This window comes from Arvicola amphibius, chromosome 4 (assembly GCF_903992535.2).
Source record: "Arvicola amphibius chromosome 4, mArvAmp1.2, whole genome shotgun sequence".
Classification (NCBI taxonomy): Eukaryota; Metazoa; Chordata; class Mammalia; order Rodentia; family Cricetidae; genus Arvicola; species Arvicola amphibius.
Window position 1 is genome coordinate 34064574 of NC_052050.1, and position 18954 is coordinate 34083527.

Sequence of the window (18954 nt, forward strand, 5' to 3'; positions counted from 1 at the left end):
TTCCATGATATGGGATTCCCCTCTATATGCTGTGACTATGTTTTATTACCACTGGTTAAAGAATAAAGCTGTTTCAGCCAATGGATTAGCAGAACAAAGTCAGATGGAAAATCAGAACTGAGATACAAAGTAGGCGGAGTCAGAGAGAAGTCATGTAGCTGCCGAAGGAGAAAGACACTGCCACAGCAGCCTTTCTAGTAAGCCACAGCCTGGTGGCGATACACAGATTAATAGAAATGGGTTAATTTAAGATATAAGAGTTAGGAAGGAATAGACCTAAGCTACTGGCCAAGCAATGCTATAATTATAATAGTTTCTGTGTGATTATTCAGGTCTGAGTGGCCGGGAAATGAACAGCAGTCTCTGTTTTCACTCCCATTTTAAAAGTAACAACTACAGAAAATCTACTCTGTCCTTCTAATCTTAACTAAAAACAAACAAAAATTACTTAGTGAGTTCTTATTCTAGCTATTATTTGGCTTAGCAAAAAATTGCATCCCAAATCATGAGCCATCTTATCAGAAAAAATAAAGTACTTACCAGTTAGTAAAGGAAAAAACATATTAAAAAAAAAAGTTGTTCATTCTATGTTTTTTTTTAATGTACATTAGTGTTTTACCTGCATGTATGTCTGTATGAGGGTGTAGGATTCCCTAGAACTGGAGCTACAAGCAGTTCTGAACTGCCATGTGGGTTGCAGGAACTCAACCTGGGTCCTCTGGAAGAACAGCCAGTGCTTTTAACCACTGAGCCATCTCTCCAGCTCCCAAAATAACCTATTTTTACAAATCTACAATTTAAACCGTTTCTAGACCATGTGCCACAGTTTCAGATAATGGTCTTCCATAATAAACTTTTGCAAAGTATGAAATGTACAGAACGTGCATCCATCAATAATGTAAACCAGTAGACAAGATGTTTATGCTGGAGCTGACACTCCCACCATGTATATCACAATCACAATCTATTCTTACATGATAGTCCTCATTCTGAATCTTCCCCTCTTCATCTTCATCTTCCTTGGTCTCTCTTACAGAAGCTGAAGTAGGACCACCTTCCAGAAGAATGTCAGAGCATGACCCAGCCTTCTTAGCTCGTGCCTCAGGAATATCATCATTTTGGGGGCTAAGATGATTATCTGGTGGTGACAAATCTCTTGATTTCTGAGTGCGGGACAGCTCAATAGTCAGTCTCTTTGAAAATAAGAACGGTACAAATTAATACTAATTGTAAGAGGTGACTCAGTGGCAAAGCAAACAATGTTTACATTAAAAATCAGATATAGGCTGAGCATGACAGCACATGTCGTCAATCCCAGCACATGGGGAGCAGAAGCAGGATGATCTCTAGCCTGGTCTTCATAGTCAAAAGAAAAAAAAAAAACAAACAAAAACCATAATGTTGGAGTTGAAGAGATGGTTAAAGGGACATACAATAGGTGGCTCCTGAAGCTTTGTCCAACCTGTAGGATGCGACAGTACTAGCATATGGAAGGACCTGAGAACATGTTTGTATACATGCAATCTCCAGAAGGCTAAGCGCCTGTCATCTGTAGACAATGACACTTGAGTGGGAATTGGGCATAGTGTTAAGTAGCTTTAATCCCAACACTCAGAAGACAGAGACAGGCAGATCTCTGTGAGTCTGAGGTCAGCTTGATCTACATAGTTCCAGGCAACCACGGCTACACACTAAGACCCTGTCTCAAAACACTGGGGAAAGGCAGATCCATATATTCCTAGACCTAGTTTTAAAAACCGTTTCTTTTACTTCTTTCATTTTTTCCTGTTTTCTTTCTGAAAAACTCCTATAAGAAAGATAAACTATCTTCTGTATATCCAGTCTAAACTATACATATAGTTCACAACCTGTATAAAAAATACAGGCAGTGCTTTCATCTGTTTTGTTTGATGATGCTAAGAAGCCAGGACTTTGAGCATGAGGTTAACTGCCAATTACTGATCTACATGTCCAGCATCAGCAGTTTGAAATCTACATTCATTCATATTTTTGTGCTTCATCTACTACCACTTTCACAATCCAAACCTTCTACTCCATCCAAAGTCTATACAAAGGGGCTGTCTCAGTGAGTAAGAACACTTGCCACCAGATCTGACTACCTGAGTTCAATCCCTGAACCCACATGGTAGAAGGAGAGAGAATCAACTCCCAGAAGTCGTGCTGACTTCCAAATGTGCAGTGGCAAGAGCACCGCCCCCACGCATACAACATAAGACAATTCAAATTCCACATAAAGGAAAGAATTCCTAACATAATTTCATTATTACAAAATCAAAATTACTTAACAATCTATTATGGTGTTCAAAAACAGCAAGAATTCAAAGTGTGGCAACTTTCAACAATTCTAGTTTTGAATCTTTAAATCCAATACAGCTCGTAGAAGACAATTACCTTAGTTACTGAGAGAAACAATGTTTATCTCAAACCAGAGTAGTGCTGCGTAAGACAACATTGTATAATAAAAATATTGCATATCTAGAGTGTCTATTCAAGCCCCTGAAATGAAGTTACTACAAATAAGGAATAATAATATTGCTGACGTTAATTAAATTGAGCTAATGTAGCTAAATGTGGCTACACAATCGAGTAGTGTAGAATCTAGAGGCCCAAAGAAAAAGGAGAACCAGAATTTTAACACAACATTAAAATGGATAGCCAAAATCAAATTTAAAAAGCTGCAGGCCAAAAGGACAATAGGCTGTGCAAATTAGAAGAGATGCAATTGTCTTACCTCTTTAAGATTGTTTATTTGCTGAATATAGCCAGTTTGCGCAGCTTCCAGCTGAGTAATATACCACTGCTGATCCCGGCATTTCTGAAAAAATGTTGGTGAGCGTACCTGAAACCTTAAAGAACAGTTCCACATGAAGGATAATATACATAGTGAATCTGTGTATTATATAAACTCTACAGTTCCCATTTGATAAAGAACCACTTCAAATGATTCAGTTTCTATTACCCACTATTCATGCATGTACTCATAAACCATAATGACATATGTCTCTAAATGCCAGTTGTCTCAATTAAAACCATATTGATGGAGGACTCTCATTGGTTAATAAAGAAACCGCCTTGGCTTTCTGATAGGGCAGGATTTAGGTGGGTGGAGTAGACAGAAGAGGAAGAAGGAAGTGAGGCAGATGGCTCAGGCAGAGGACTCGGGCAGATGCTATGCCTCTCCTCTGAGCCAGATGAAATGAAGCTCCGGCCCAAGATGAATGTACGCTAGAATCTTTCCGGTAAAGCACCACTTTGTGCTTTCATCTGTTTTGTTTGATGATGCTGAGAAGCCAGGACTTTGAGCATGCCAATTACTGATCTACATGTCCAGCATCAGCAGTTTGAAATCTACCACTTTGTGGTGCTACACAGATTATTAGATATGGGTTAATCAAGATGTGAGTAAGAGGCTGAAACTAATGGGTCAGGCAGTGTTTAAACGAATACAGTTTGTGTGTTGTTATTTCGGGGCATAAGCTAGCCGGTGGCCAGGAGCCGGGCGGGATGAAAAGCAGACCTGCCCGCTCGCCTCCTCACTACAGAACCATATATTTTTGGTTTTTCGTTTTTCGTTTTCCTTGAGACAGAATTATCTGTGTAGCCCTGGTTATCCTCGAACTCACTCTGTAGACCAGGCTGGCCTCAAACTCGGAGATCCTTCTGCCTCTGTATCCCAAGTGCTGGGAATAAAAGCAAGAGCCACCACCGCTGGCCTTTTTTTTTCCTTTTTTATGTATGAGTGTTTTGCCTGTATGTAGGTGCGTGCACATATGTCAGAAGAGGGTGTCAGATCATCTGAGACTGTAGTTGCAGTTATGAGCTGCCATGTGAGTGCTAGGAAGCAAGCCTGGGTCCTCTAAACCACAGAGCCACCTATTCAGCCACAAAACTATACTTTTCTAAAGATCATGTTGTATATCAATAATTAAGCTGCCAAGTTAACCCACAAACCATAGATACTATAAACCTATATTTCAAATGTGATGATCTCAAGCTGGAAAAGAAAGAGGAGCATACCACACAGGAATAGTTAGGAAAAAAACACTTTCCTATTCCTTTGCCTAGGTCAGGTTCCAGGAATATACATTTTAAGGCTGTTTTTTTCCTCCCCTTTCCAAGCCTGTTGGATATTTTGCTTGTGTTCTGACAAATAAAGCTTGCCTAGAGATCAGAGGGCAGTGCTATTTAACCATAGAGGCCAGGCAGTGGTGGCACACACCTTTAATCCCAGCACTTGGGGCGAGAAAGCAGGAAAATCAGGAGTTCAAGGTCACCCTGGGCTATGGTGAGATTGAACCGTTCTAAAAGAGAAACAGCTGGGTGGTGGCGCACGCCTATAATCCCAGCACTCGGGAGGCAGAGACAGGCAGATCTCTGTGAGTTCAGGCCAGCCTGGTCTACAAGAGCTAGCTCCAGGACAGGCTCCAAAGCTACAGAGAAACCCTGTCTTGAACCTCCCCCAAATAATAATAATAATAATAATAATAATAATAATAATAATAATAATAAATAAAAGAGAAACAGAACCAAGCAGTGGTGGCTCACACCTGTGACCCCAGTACTTGGAACCTCATGCCTTTGATCCCAGCACTAGGGAGGTGAAGACAGGAATATAAGGCAGGTGGATTGATTCAGTCTGAGGATTTGTAGAGACAGGAGTTTAAGGAATATAAAGTGGGTGGAGACAGGATCTCACCCCATTCTGTTAGAGATTTAGTAGAGATAAGAAGTTTCTGGTGGCTGGCTGCTCTGCTTCTCTGATCTTTCAGCTTTTACCCTAATATCTAACTCTGGGTAAAGACTAATTAGTTTCACGTTTCAAAGTCCTCCCTCCTTCCTTTCCTCCCTTCCTCCCTCCCTCCCTCCCTCCCTCCCTCCCTCCCTCCCTCCCTCCCTCCCGTTATTTTTTGAGACAGGGTTTTTCTGTGAGTCCTGGCTGTTCTAGAGCTCACTCTATAGACCAAGCTGGTCTGCCTGCCTCTGCCTCCCCAGTACTGGGATTAAAGGTATGTGCCACCACCTCCCGGCCCCTCCAAATCCTTAATCTCATTTTCTTTTTTCTTTTCTTTTGTTTTATTGAGGCAGAGTGTCACTCAGTTTAGACTGATGTAAAACACACAGTGACCCTCCTGCGTTAGACTCTCTAGTGCCAGTATCCAGGTGTGAGCCACCACTTCAGCTTCCACATGTTTCCTGTCTTGGCATAATCCATATAATGGGTCGAATACCCAACACTACTTTACCACCCTCAAAAAAGTCGCATGCCTCCAATAAATTTATCTTCACTCTCTCCTTATAATCAAAACTCCCCACATCAACAAAATGATATATAAAAAGCATTTACATTAAATCATATTAACAGATAAGTCTTTAATGAACTGGTTGTTCATATTAAAAAACTCTTAATATTTATTAAAAACAAACCCCTTTCTTAGAGTCAAATATGATTCCTCCAAGTAACTACATTTCTGAGGGAAGAGTCACAAGGCTAAAAGTCTGTATTTCTCTTACCTTTTCTAGTCCTTCTACCCTGCCATCCTTGTGGTGTTAGCTACTTGAGAACTTAAACATGTCCCCAAAAGCCCAAGCATAGAAGGGTGTTCCCTTTAGTGCATTATTAGAAGGTATTCATGTCGCTGTGGCATGCCTTTGAAGAGGACACTAGATACTATACTCTTCCAAATCTAGGCTATGAGGTGACTGGTTTGCCTCATGAAACGCTTCTACCATAATGTGATGACATACTCTAAGCAATGGGGCTAAAGTATCATGGACTGAAACCTCCAAAATGATGAACCAGACACTTTATAAATTGATTATCTCAGGTACTTGTTACAGGAACAGAAAACAATCAATAAAGCAACTTGAAGGGAGAAGGGACAGGTTACAGTCCATTACTGTTGGGAAGTCAAGGCAGAAATTAGACAAGTAATTATATCCCAATTCAAAAGCAGACAGAATGGATGCAGGCACGTATGCCTGCTCTCAGTTCACCTTCTCCTTTACATAGCCCAGGACTCAAACCAAGAGAATGGGGCTGCCGTGAACTGCAGGTCTTTCCATCTCAGTTAACACAATCAGATAATCACCCACAGACAAGCCCACAGGCCGACCTAACCTACACAAACTCTAGTGGGCAACACTGCCTTCTCAGGTGATTCCACAATAAAACTAACTATCAAATAGAAACAACTGAAGCCAGGCAGTGGTGGCGCACGCCTTTAATCCCAGCACTCGGGAGGCAGAGGCAGGTGAATCTCTGTGAGTTTGAAACTAGCCTGGTCTACAAGAGCTAGTTCCAGGACAGGCTCCAAAGCTGCAAAGAAACCCTATCTCGGAAAAAAAGAAAATACTATCCAATAGCTAACTGCAACAGCATCTGATTCTAGTCAATGATGCTCATTTATGAGAAGGCAGAACAGAACACTAAATCACTATTTTAAGTGCAGACTGCCTAGATAGTATTCATAGGCTAACATCAAAAAAGCTTAAATATTTTCTTTGACTAGAAGATGAAACTTTTAGGCATCCCTGCATGTTAGTTTTTATTATTTGTGCCATTAAGATTAAAAAAAAAGGAGGAAAATTTTCCCATTTCTCTTTTAATGAACAGCTTAATTGTATATTTATTTAGAGTTACAGAAAAGTCAAGTGTGATGGCACACACCTTTGATCTCATAACTTGAGAGGCAGAGACGGATGCATATGAGTTCAAGGTCATGCTGGTCTACATAGAAAGTTCCAGGACAGCCAGGGATATCTAATAGAGAGACCCTGTCTCAAAAAACAATCAATCAATAAATGCCAGAGATACAGAAAAGTCTTAACTTTCTAAAATGTATGTAAAAGTTGTACCAAAATCTTAAACTAAATTAGAAAAAACAAGAAAAGTAGAAAGGAGTTAATCAGGAAGAGAAAGGGGACTGTCAGGAGTAGGAGGGTTCAAAAACAGTAGGGAAGTAAATATGATCAAAACTGTCATACATTAAACACATGTATAAAAATGTCATTATGAAACCCAATATGTAAAACTAATATTTAATAATAAAAACATCACGAGGATATTTGTCCCTTCTAGTTTAGTAAACTGATGTTTTAATTGTGACTGTAACATCAAATAGCAACGAAGTATTTCCTTTGGTGAATTAGAAAAACAAAATTGTCACCTTCATAAGAAAAACCAAAACAGTGAGTTTTCTTCCCCCTTTCTTCCTTCCTTCCTCCCTCCATCCGTCCTTCCTTCCTTCCTTTTCGAGACAGGGTTTCTCTGTAGTTTCTGGTGCCTGTCTTGGAACTAGCTCTTGTAGACCAGGCTGGCCTTGAACGCCTGCCTCTGCCTCCTGAGTGCTGATCCCTACTTCTAACATGATTTTATCAGAAAATGAAAGATGCTCTTTAAAATTAAGCTCGTAAAATCAGTCATTGAAATATTATTCTGTCAAACAGGGGAAAAGAGAAAAAATAAACCACTCAATGCCTCCCTATTCTTAGAAAGCCTTTAAGTTACACGTTCTAAGAACAGGCTGAAGGCTAACGATGAGTATTCTTGTTAGCACAGCACCACACTGATTCTTCACATGAAGCCAAGTATGGAATTATCTACCTGCAGCATATTAGCACCACACAATTTCAGATTTGAGGGCATGCGGATTTTTAGTTAGGTATTCTCAAACTATAAGCCATCCTAAAAAATTAAAATTTTTTTTTAAGACAAGGTCTCTTGTAACCCAGACTGACTTCAAACTTGTTATGTAACCTAGATTGGTCTTGAATTCCTAATCTTTCTGACTCTACATCTTAAATACTGGGATTAGAGGGATGGGGCATCACATCTGGCAATATTTTCTTTTTTAATGGAATCAATAACTAGGTATCAAACCATTTTTTTCACTTTTATTATTCATCTAACTACGTGGAACTCCTGAAATAAAAGTTACAGTTAGTTTGAATTTCAGTACTTATGTTTGTTAAATGAATAAACTTGGAAATAAAGTTTTGATGACATTATTCTCCATAATTTAAGTCACAATATCGAATATCTCAAACTACCTTAAAATCACTGTATCATTTTGTCGGTTCAGGTATCCTTCATTTGCAAGTAAGTCCAAACGGAAAAATCTATTATAGCCCCAGCACTCTCCAACTTCAAAGTCAGATGCAAATTCTCGAATGATATTTTTGGTAGGATCATTGCAGGACTGATGAACCATTTCTACACGATATTCATACCTAAAATACAGACACCATTAGTATAGTCAGCAAAGTAAAAATAAGTATCGATACAAAAATAAAATTGTTATTCCAGCTGAACTCCTTTCAGAAATGATATCATTTACAGAAACAGAAGTATTTCAGATGGGTCACTGCCTTAGTTGGGGTTACTATCACTGTAATTAAACACTGCAACAAAAGCAATTTGGGGAGGAAAGGGTTTATTTATTTTTTTATTTTTTATTTTATTTTTTTTTTTTACCACACCTCTTCAAAGGAGAAGGGCTCATTTCTAGGCTTGCAGTTCCATGTCACTATTCATCACTGAAGGCAGTCAGGACAGGAACCTGGAGAGAAACCTCTATAAGGAAAAACTACTCTACTCTCTCCTTAAAGAAATTCTCGCCAGGCGGTGGTGGCGCACACCTTTCATCCCAGCACTCAGGAGGCAAAGGCAGGCGGATCTCTGTGAGTTCGAGGCCAGCCTGGTCTATAAGAACGAGTTCCAGGACAGGCTCCAAAGCTACAGAGAAACCCTATCTCAAAAAAAAAAAAAAAAAAAAAGAAAAGAAAAGAAAAGAAAGAAATTCTCAGCAAAATATGGTGGTCCACACCTGCAATTTTAGCACCTGGGAGATGAAAGCAGAAATATAGAAATATCCAGGAGTTCAAGGTATCCTTGGCTATATCAAGTTTAACACCCTCACTTTAAAACAACAAGAACAAAAGATGGGAAAAGTGAGAAGGGGAGGACCTTCTTCCCTAAAACAGAAGTTACTCTGTGTCCTAGTTAGTGTTACTAGTTAGTGTTGCTATGATGAAACCCATGACCAAAAATAAGTTGGGGAGAAAGGGTTTATATGGCTTGCACTTCTACACGGTAGTCCATCACTGAAGGAAGTTCGGACAGGAATCCAAGTAGGGCTGGAACCTGGAGGGAGGAGCTGATGCAGAGGCCATAGAGGGAGCTGCTTACTCGCTTGCTCCTCATGATTTGTTCAGCCTGCTTTCTTATAGGACCCACAATGAGCTGGGCCCTTCCCAACAATCATTTAATCTCCCTACAGGCATGCCTACATCCCAGTCTTATGAAGGCATTTTTTTCAATTGAGGCTTTTAACTCTAGTGTCAACTTAACATAAAACTACCTAGCACACTCAGTAAATACTATATGAAAACAAACCCCAAAATGTCTCATGTAGAGAATTTTTTTTTTTTTTTTTTTGGTTTTTTGAGACAGGGTTTCCCTGTAGTTTCTAGAGCCTGTCCTGGAACTAGCTCTTGTAGACCAGGCTGGCCTCAAACTCAGAGATCCGCCTGCCTCTGCCTCCCGAGTGCTAGGATTAAAGGCGTGCGCCACCACCGCCTGGCTTCATGTAGAAAATTTTCACTTAAGTATTACATGCACGTATATGTTCACACACACCTTGAGAAAGAGATTAAGGCTTAAAAAATGATGAAGTGTTTCTACAGACCCTACATAATACTCATCTACTAGACTGCTATCTAGATTGCTATACAATGATTCATGTTTTTATTCTACATTTTGGGAGTTAAACTACCCCACTGCTAAACCTTGAACTGCAAAATTAAACATCATTTCAACATTTAATGAAGAGGACTGAGCACCCAATATGCTTCCTGAAACATTAAATAAATTAATAAATTGTATTTATCAAAATAGAGGACTCACATCAAAGTATGTAGACAGTGTCCAACAAGCACACACATGCAAATTCCAATCTTCTCTGAACACAGTACTATGAACATATAACATTATCAATAATAAGGTATTACTATTTCTAAAACAATGTGAATATTAGAAAACTCCTGAAATGGACATTGGAGGTGTAGTGCAGTAATAGAGTCCTAAACCCTGGACTCAGTCTCTTGTTTGAAATAAATGAATTAAAGTGCTGACATCTGTTCGGTTAGTGATAATAACATCAAGCTGAATCCAGTACCAAAGACAATAAAAATGTTAAAATGAAGACAGGAAAAAAAATCAAAGACAGAAATAAAAATCCCCTTAGAACTTGGAATTTTAAATTTTAAAAATTCAAATTTAAGACACAATGCATAAATTTCTCAAAAGCAAGAAATAAGAGGCAGAGCCAGGCAAAGTGGTATTTTTTTTTAATTCCAGGACTGAGAACTGAACCCACTGACGTGTACCTTTTTTTTTTTTTTTTTTTTTTTAAAGCTCTGACGATTTTATTAGTGTTTAGAAGAAAAATCCCAGAGCAAGCAAGCTGTAAATCTCAGCAGCTATCCGGAGGCGGAGAATGGAGAAGGAAAAATAGAAAAAGCCATGTTGTTTAAGCAGGCTGGGAAGCCAGGCACAGGGTGGAGAAGCATTAGGAAAGGAATAAGGTAATGCCAGACATATTAGAGAAACCTGCTTGGAGCAGAGACGGGGGAAAAAAGGAAGTCAGGCTTCCCTAAGTAATTCAGAAGACTGAGTGATCCCAGACACTGGATAGCTGGAGGGTAGTTTTGCTTTGATTGTGACTTTGCCCTGAATTTCCTCTCTTGAAATAAGAAAGTATTCATTTTTTATTTTACTGAAGCCTATGGTTGAGAAACTTTTGAGTTTTTAAAAAGGCTGGATTTTAAGAGATTGCTATTTTAAAGCAACTGAAATTTTAATGTGTTTGAATTTATAAAGACTGTAGAACTTTAAAGTTATGTTTTTAATGTGAGATCTTGAAGATGAATAAGGAAAGGTTGTGGCTTAATAGTGATGTGCTTGTGTATCAAGTTGACAAGGGTCAGTTGTATTGGTTGGTTTTATGTCAACTTGTCTCAAGCTAGTCATCAGAGAAGCAAAAGCCTCAACTGAAAAAAAATGCTTCCATAAGATCCAGCTGTAAGGCATTTTCTTAATGGAGGAAGGTCCAGCCCATTGTAGGTGGTGCCAATTCTGGGGCTGGTGGTCCTGGGTTCTATAACAAAGAAAGCTAAGCAAGCCAGTAAGCAGCATCACTCCCATGACCTCTGCATCAGCTCCTGCCTCCGATTCCTATCCTGCTTGAGTTCCTGTCCTGACTTCCTTTCATACTTAACATCAATGTAGTTCATTAAAGGGAAGTGTAAGTTGAATAAACCCTTTCTTCCCCAATTTGCTTTGTGGTCATGGTGTTTCATTGCAGCAATAGAAATAAACTCTAAGTAAGACATGAAGCATGTAAGTTTGTATTAAAGTAGTTAATTAAATTGCTTACCTGGCAGGGCTGTGGGGACACATGCTTTGAGCACTTGGGAGACAGAGGCAGGCAGATCTGTGAGCTCAAGGCCAGTCTGGTGTACAGAGTGAGTTCCAGGACAGACATAGCTACAAAGAAACCCTGTCTCAACACTCCTGCCCACCCCCCCACTCCCACCCCCATGCAAAAAAACCAAAACCAAAAACAAAAACAAACAAACAAACAAGAAAAAAAACCACTTACTTGGAAGTTTCAGGTAAGCCAGCCGATAGCTCCAAAAATACAGATAAGTAGTAGCCTCGTACAACTCCATTTCCGTCCTAAAACAAGAAAAGAGGTTATGCAAAACAAACAAAACATCAACTCCAATATACAAATTTAAAGCAAAGATGAAGCCTACAAACCAACATCTGATAATTGGGTTGAGATATATATCTAAGCTTAAAAACCAATAAAAAATTTAAAAATCTAGATGTTTGTCCATATCAATTTTAAAATTTTATACATTAACTTAACCTTAAAAGTAATCTGCGTCTTAAAATTTGTAGTTTAATATTTGTTTGATGAATTTTTGCCACTATCATTCCCATTTTGTTACATTTCTGTTAAGGAGACTTTATGTTGAAATACTGTATAAAGCATTTGTAGCTGTTTAAAAATATATTTAAAATTAAAAAAAATTTATAAGTTAAAAAAGTAAAAATATCCACATTAACATATTAAGGAAACTATAAAAAGAGTTTCAACATGTATAGACTCCTTACAAACCAATCTTGAGAAAGAACAAAAACTCAGTGAAAAAAGACAAATGACTACTTATTTTCACTAGAAGCGAGTGAAACCGAGTACCAGGTAACAAAACAAGGACCTCATGAATATCAGGGAAGTACTCTGCCATTGAGCTACATTCCCACATTCAAATAGGAATTTTTAAAATAAGGGAATGATATCCAGAACAAACAGAACTCCTACAACCTAACAGGAAAAGAAACAAAGCTGATTAAAATTGGGCAAAAGACCTGACTAGGTATGTCTACAAAATATGCAAATAGTGAACAAACACGTGACTATATGCCCTGCATCACTAATTACTAAGAAACGTTAACTAGAACCATGATGACTATGACCTCACGAGTATTAGGGTGGTCACTTTTGACAATATACAACAGAAGAGCTGACAGGTTCTTGAAGAGAATTAAGCATCCCTGCACTGTTGATACTAAGACGAAAATGATGCCAAATGCTGCTGCCTTAGAAAATAAAACAATCATTCTATGACCCGGTGATTCCACTTCTGAATATTTATCTACAAGAATAACTGAAAACAGTTTCTTTTTTTAATAATTTACTTAATTTTAAGCACATTAGTATGACGGTGTTAGATTCCTGATCCAAACTGAGTTACAGACAGTTGTGAGCTGCCATGTGGGTGCTGGGAGTGTTCAAACCCAGTCCTCTGGAAAGGCAGCCAGTGCTCTTAACCGTTGAGCCATCTGTCCAGCCCTGAAAACGGTTTCTTAAAAGAGATGAGTGGCATCTATGTTAACAGCAGCACTATTTACAGCAGCCAAGAGTTGAGGGTAGCCTGAGATACACAGAAAGAGCATCTCAAGAAAAGGGGGAAGGGGAGTAGAACAACGGCTCAGTATATAAAAAAAAAAATCAGTGAACAAAATGTGAAATGCACATATTGGGGTTCATCTTTATCAATAAATGAAAATTCTATGCTACCAAAAATAAAAGATGAACCTTAAGTACAAGAACATTAATGGTTATTATAATGGGCCTAATAAGCCAGTCATAGTAAATTACTATGTGACTCATTCCACTTACGTATTATTACAAGAGTCAAATTCAGAGAAACAGAATGTAGAATAGAACCTATCAGAAGCTAGGAAGAAAAAAAAAGTGTTGATTTTTTTTTTTTTTAAGCTGAGCATTTCAAAGTTGATTGTTTTGAGACAGGATCTCATGGACTAGGGGAAGCTAGCATGGAGTTCACTATAAGATTGAGGCTTGACTCAAACTCAAAACCCTGCCTCTGCTTTTGTTTTTGAGATGGGGGTCTCATTGCTTAGTCCTGGTTGGCTCTAAACTAACCCATGGACCAAGTTGGTCTCAAACACAAAAATCTACCTGTCTCTGCTCTGCCTCCAGATTGTTTGAATTTGCCATGTACTCCAAATTGAAACATTCCACCCTGGAGAGCTCCATTAAAGTTTCTAAGACTCAGCTGGGTGGTGGTGGTGTACGTCTTTAATCCCAGTACTAAGAAAGCAGAGGCAGGTGGATCTCTTGTGAGTTCAAGGCCAGCCTGGTCTACAGAGTGAGTTCCAGGACAACCAGGCTATACAGAGAAATCCTGTTTTAAAAAACAAAACAAAAAAATCCACAAGCCCTCTCTCATGGTTACTGATGCAGCAGACAGTTGTTGCATAAAGGTGACTCTCCCACCATTCCACTGCCTGCAAGACACGCAAAGGGCTCGGGGGATGCAGCTTCTGCACTTGTGGACTTTTCAGTGATGCAGCTGCTTTTGAGCCACCCATCTCTCTCTCCTAAGCAAAACCTCATTTACACTTCTCCAGTTCCAATAAACTCACTGGTTCACTAAGTTCTAGCTGCTCACTTCATGCCTCCAACTAGATGTTAAATTTGTTTGCTCTCTCAGTCACGCTACCCTAGTATATCTGCAGGATGTTGTAAACTCCTGATTTGATATTTTACTATTTTTCTGCATCTCTCTATCTGCAACTTGCTATTTACTCTTTAACTTTGTTTGCTATATCATTATAAACTCAGTCAGTCAGAACCAAAAGTATGGTTATGTACAGACATACTTGGCAAAATTCATGAAATGCCCTTTCAGTTTCAAAGAAATAAATGCTCCATGGTTGCTGAGGAAACAAACCCCTGGCTGAAAGACCTCCTGCACTGTGTCAGCTTGTGAAGAACAGACTGCTCTTCGTGAATAGGGCCTACCAATTTGAAAAGCTCTGAAGCCACACTGTGTTGCTCATGCTTTGTTTGGGGCAGGGGAGATGGATGAGCCGCTAACAGAAACTAGCTGCTCATCCAGAGGACCATAGTTTTGATTCCCGCACCCACATGGGGGCTCATGATACACATGGGTACCAAAACATGCAGACAAAACACCCATACACATAAAAATAATAAATGCTCAAAAGTTTAAATAAAATTGAAAAATTACAAGAAAATAATGGGAAAAATGATGTGACTGTCATAAAGTCACAAATACACAGAATGATCCAAGATTAACTTATCCTACATGAGAAGTAAAAGAAACGGCTAGAATCACATCTACTAAAATCGTGGCAAGAAATGTGCACTAACTCAGTGAGATTATATAAAGATCCAATAGTTCATAATACTTAAACCTGTAGCTTTCTGAAGAAAATATGACAAACACATTGGGAGAGGAAGAGAGAGATGGGTGACAATAGGTACCCAAATAACAGAAGGGAAACATCTCACTATGAAAGCATTTCAACCATTTAAACGACACAGAAAATGACCATCAATAGTTATCAATACCACAAAAGGAAACACAAGACATTTCATAATAAAAGAACACTAATTCTTGCTAAAGGAATGTACCTAATGCTAGGCATCATGGTTTATAGCTGTAATTCCAGAATTCAGAATGTTACTGCAGAAGAACCATGAGCTCCAGATTAACCTATATTACAGATTAAGGATTAGGTCAACCTGGGTTACATAGTAAGACCCTGTCTAGGCTTGGACTAGAGAGATGGCTCAGTGATTAAGAGCATGCTGCTCATGGAAAAGACCCAAGTACAATTCTCGGCACTCACAGGGTGGGCCATAACCACCCGTAAGCCCAGTTCCAGTTACAACATCTGCAGGATGCTGTAAACTCCTGATTTGATGATATTTTACTATTATGCCCTCTTCTGGCCTCCAAGAACACTATGCTTATAAGGGGTACAAATATACATATAGGCACAAATATACATACAGGGTACATATAGGCACTCATTCATATAAAATATAAAAATAATTTTTAAAAGAAATTTTTAATGTAATATTTAGTTTAATCTAAAATTTAATATTTTATTTCATTTAAATTTAATTTAAAATTCAACCATCAGTTAAATTCAATCAAAATTTTTTTAAAATGTTTTTTAGTACCTGTGATTTTCTTTTGGGGTGCTGGGTATTGCATGGCAGATAAGTACTCTGCAACTGAGCAACAAGACAACTCTTAAGTTATCTTTTTTGCCTTTTCATGATCTTTAAAGGACTTTTAATTCCCAGGACCCACATAGTGGCTGACCACCAGCTGAAACTCTAGTTCCAAAGTATCCAACATCCTCTTAACCAGGTACCATTGTGATGCACCTACATACAAGCAAGCAAACACTCAAACATACAAAATAAAATATAGAAATTAAAATAAAATGTAGCTAGGAAACATGGTAGTACAAGCCTTTAAACCCAGAACTTGGGAGACAGAGGTAGGTGAATCTCTGAATTGAGGCCAGCGTGGACTATAGAGAGAGTTCCAGGACAGCCTGGGCTACACAGAAAAAAAAAAAAAAAAAAAAAAATTAAACTTTTTAAAAAAGTTTTTTTTTAATTTTATATGTATGAAGGTTTTGCCTACATATATGTCTGTGCACCACATGTGTGCCTGGTGCCCTTGGAAGCCAGAAGAGGGCGAAAGATCCCTTCACACTGGAGTCACAGATGGTGTGAGCTACCACATGGGTGCAGGGAGTCAACAGCACTCTTAACTGCTGACCCATCTCTCTAGTCCCTAAAACTGTCTTCCACACATATTTATCTCCCTATAAACTAGAAATAAAATTTAGTGATGTTGGAGCTTATGTATTCATATTTAACACATTTTGTACATATTTAGTAATAAATGGCATAAACAGAAAATTGCCAATTTCCATACTCCTCTATTAAGTAAACTAGTATACTTAAAGAAAATCTCCAAATTAAGTTGAAAGTTTAGAAAAATAAAAAACTTACCGGGTAAACTTTTAACCTCCAACAAAGCCCTGAAACTTGAAGAGGTGGGCTGTAAACAGGATCTGCTCTCTGGCGCAAAGTGCTAAAAAGAAAGAAAACCAACCCAATTCCAACATCAAAACTATTGTGAAATGGCAACAAGCAAAACCAAAAAGCAACTACATACCTTAAACTACTATGTAAAATACTGAACAACAAAAGGTGACTGAACAAGTCAGACTCACTAAATAAGCTTGGAGGTACTTAGATATGAATTAATGATACTGAAACATTTAGCAGTAGCTTTTACTTCATAATTAAAACCCAACAAAAACTGCCATTTAAGGGAAAACAGAGTACCACTAAGTATTCCAAATTTAATTCTGCTTCAGTAAGCATTCTTTACTATTTATAAAACAAAAACATGGGAGAACAACTTACTGGTACAGCATGTGTTCAGCATGTGCAGTCTTAGCTCAATATTAAGCATCAAAAATTATTAAACAAACAAAACATAATTTCTGTATAGCACATTTCTTTTAATGAAGAAATAAGGATGTGTGTCAACCCTTAATATTTGTAGGGGACATTCAGCAAAGTTTTTAGCTACAAAACTACACCTTTAAAAACAGACAAAATGGGCTGAGGAGGCAACTCAGTTAGTTAAGGCCCTCCGCAAGCACAAGTACTTAAATAAATCCCCAGAAACTAAGTTAAAAGCTGCTAGGAATGGTGGCTTGCACTGGCAATGCCCAAACTGTGGAAATAGAGGCAGATGCATCCCTGAGTCTTGATGGTCTGCCAGCCTAATGCATTGGAAAGACTCCAGGACATTTATTGTTCTTTCAGAATATCTAAGTTCAGTTTCTAGCACCTGTATTAAGTTGTTTATAACAGTTTCAAGGACTCTGGCACCCTTTCCGGGATTCCTTGAAAACTGCACTCATACCTGTGTATACTCACAGACAGACAGACACATACACAGAATTTAAAAAACAAAAAGGATGGGTAGCACCTAAGGATGTCTTCTGACCTCCACACATGAAGCCATACAAGTATATACTAAACACACATACCACCACCACCCATCCCCACCATAGGGGAAACACAGATGGCACAAGTATGGCTTTTTAGTTACCAGCACCTATTCCCAGTATTTCCCAAAAATCTCATGTTTTAAGTTCCCCTTTTTGTCCCGTCCTTGAAGTTTCTTATAGTCTTTGTGATTTCATATATTTACTTCTAGACTAGTACGATGATGCATTCCTTTAATTCCAATCTGGTCTACATAGAAAGTTCCAAGGTTAGCTGGGTATATAGTGAAATCCTGTCTACAAAATTCCAGGACAGCCAGGGCTGTTACACTTAGAAACTCTGTCTTGAAAAACAGAAACAGTAACAAAAAATTCCTTTGCAACTGGAGAGCTAGCTCAGCAGTTAGGAACACTTGCTGCTCTACCAGAGAACTCAAGTTCAATTCCTATCACAGCAGCTCTAATTCCAGCAGATCTGGTGGTCTCTTCTGGCCTCCGTGGCACCAAGTATTCACATGGTACACATACACAAACAAAGGCAAAACACCCATACACATAAAACAAAGTAAAATTTTAAAAATATATTTATAAAGCCGGCAAGGGTGGCAACACACATTTTATCACAGTCTTCAAGATGTAAAGGCAAGCAGATCTCTAAGCTCTAGGCAAGCCTGGTGTACAGAATAAAATGTAGGCAACCAGGGCTACACAGAGAAACCCCATCTCAAAAAACAAACTTTAAAGATCTAACAAAGAGCCCGGTGGTGGTATCACAAGCAGCAGAGGCAGGTGGATCTCTGTGAGCTCAAGGCCAGCCCAACCTACAAGAGCTAGGTCCAGGACAGGCTCCAAAGCTACAGAAAAACCCTGTCTCGAAAAACCAAAAGAAATCGAACAAAGAGGTCATCAAGTAGAAAAATATATTCCCAACTTCATGCACAGCCATTGATGATACTCTATGAAATTACCTTCAGGTTATATGTTATAATGTATACATGAAACAAAAATACTTTTTGCTTTAGATTGATTCTTATGGGGCTAGAGAAATGGCTTAGCAGTTAAGAGCACTAACTGCTGCTCTTTCAGAGGACCCGGGTTCTGTTCCCAACACCCATATGGCAGCTAACAGCTGTCTCTGACTCCACACACAGACAGACATGCAGGGAAAATACCAATGCAAATTAAATAAATAAAATAGATTGATTCTTACATAACCAAGATATCTCATTATCTATATGCATTTTTCTCCCTGTTTTTTGAGACAGGGTTTCTCTTTGTAGTCCTGACTGTCCTGGAACTTGTTCTGTAGACCAGACTACCCTCAAACTTAGAGATTTGACTGCCCCTGCCTCCAGAGTATAGGGATTAAAGGTGTGCATCACCATATCCATTTCTATGTGCAAACATTTTAAACTCTGAAACCCAAACATGTTTTCCCTCTGAGATAAGAAATGAAGCCCAGCATGGGCACTCCAGACCAG

General features: G+C 38.7%; 1 protein-coding gene across 3 annotated transcripts in view; it reads right to left on the reverse strand.

Moving 5' to 3' along the window:
* The window catches only part of Trim37 (tripartite motif containing 37), a 120030-nt gene that overhangs the window by 68106 nt on the left and 32970 nt on the right, over positions 1-18954 (reverse strand). For all 3 annotated transcript variants that reach the window (XM_038325860.1, XM_038325861.2, XM_038325859.1), the window contains exons 11-15: positions 16461-16542; positions 11682-11758; positions 8071-8250; positions 2753-2867; positions 975-1193 (exon numbers count right to left, since the gene is read on the reverse strand). In XM_038325860.1, the coding sequence (XP_038181788.1) occupies positions 975-1193; positions 2753-2867; positions 8071-8250; positions 11682-11758; positions 16461-16542 (673 nt within the window). The remainder of the gene's footprint in view (positions 1-974; positions 1194-2752; positions 2868-8070; positions 8251-11681; positions 11759-16460; positions 16543-18954) is intronic.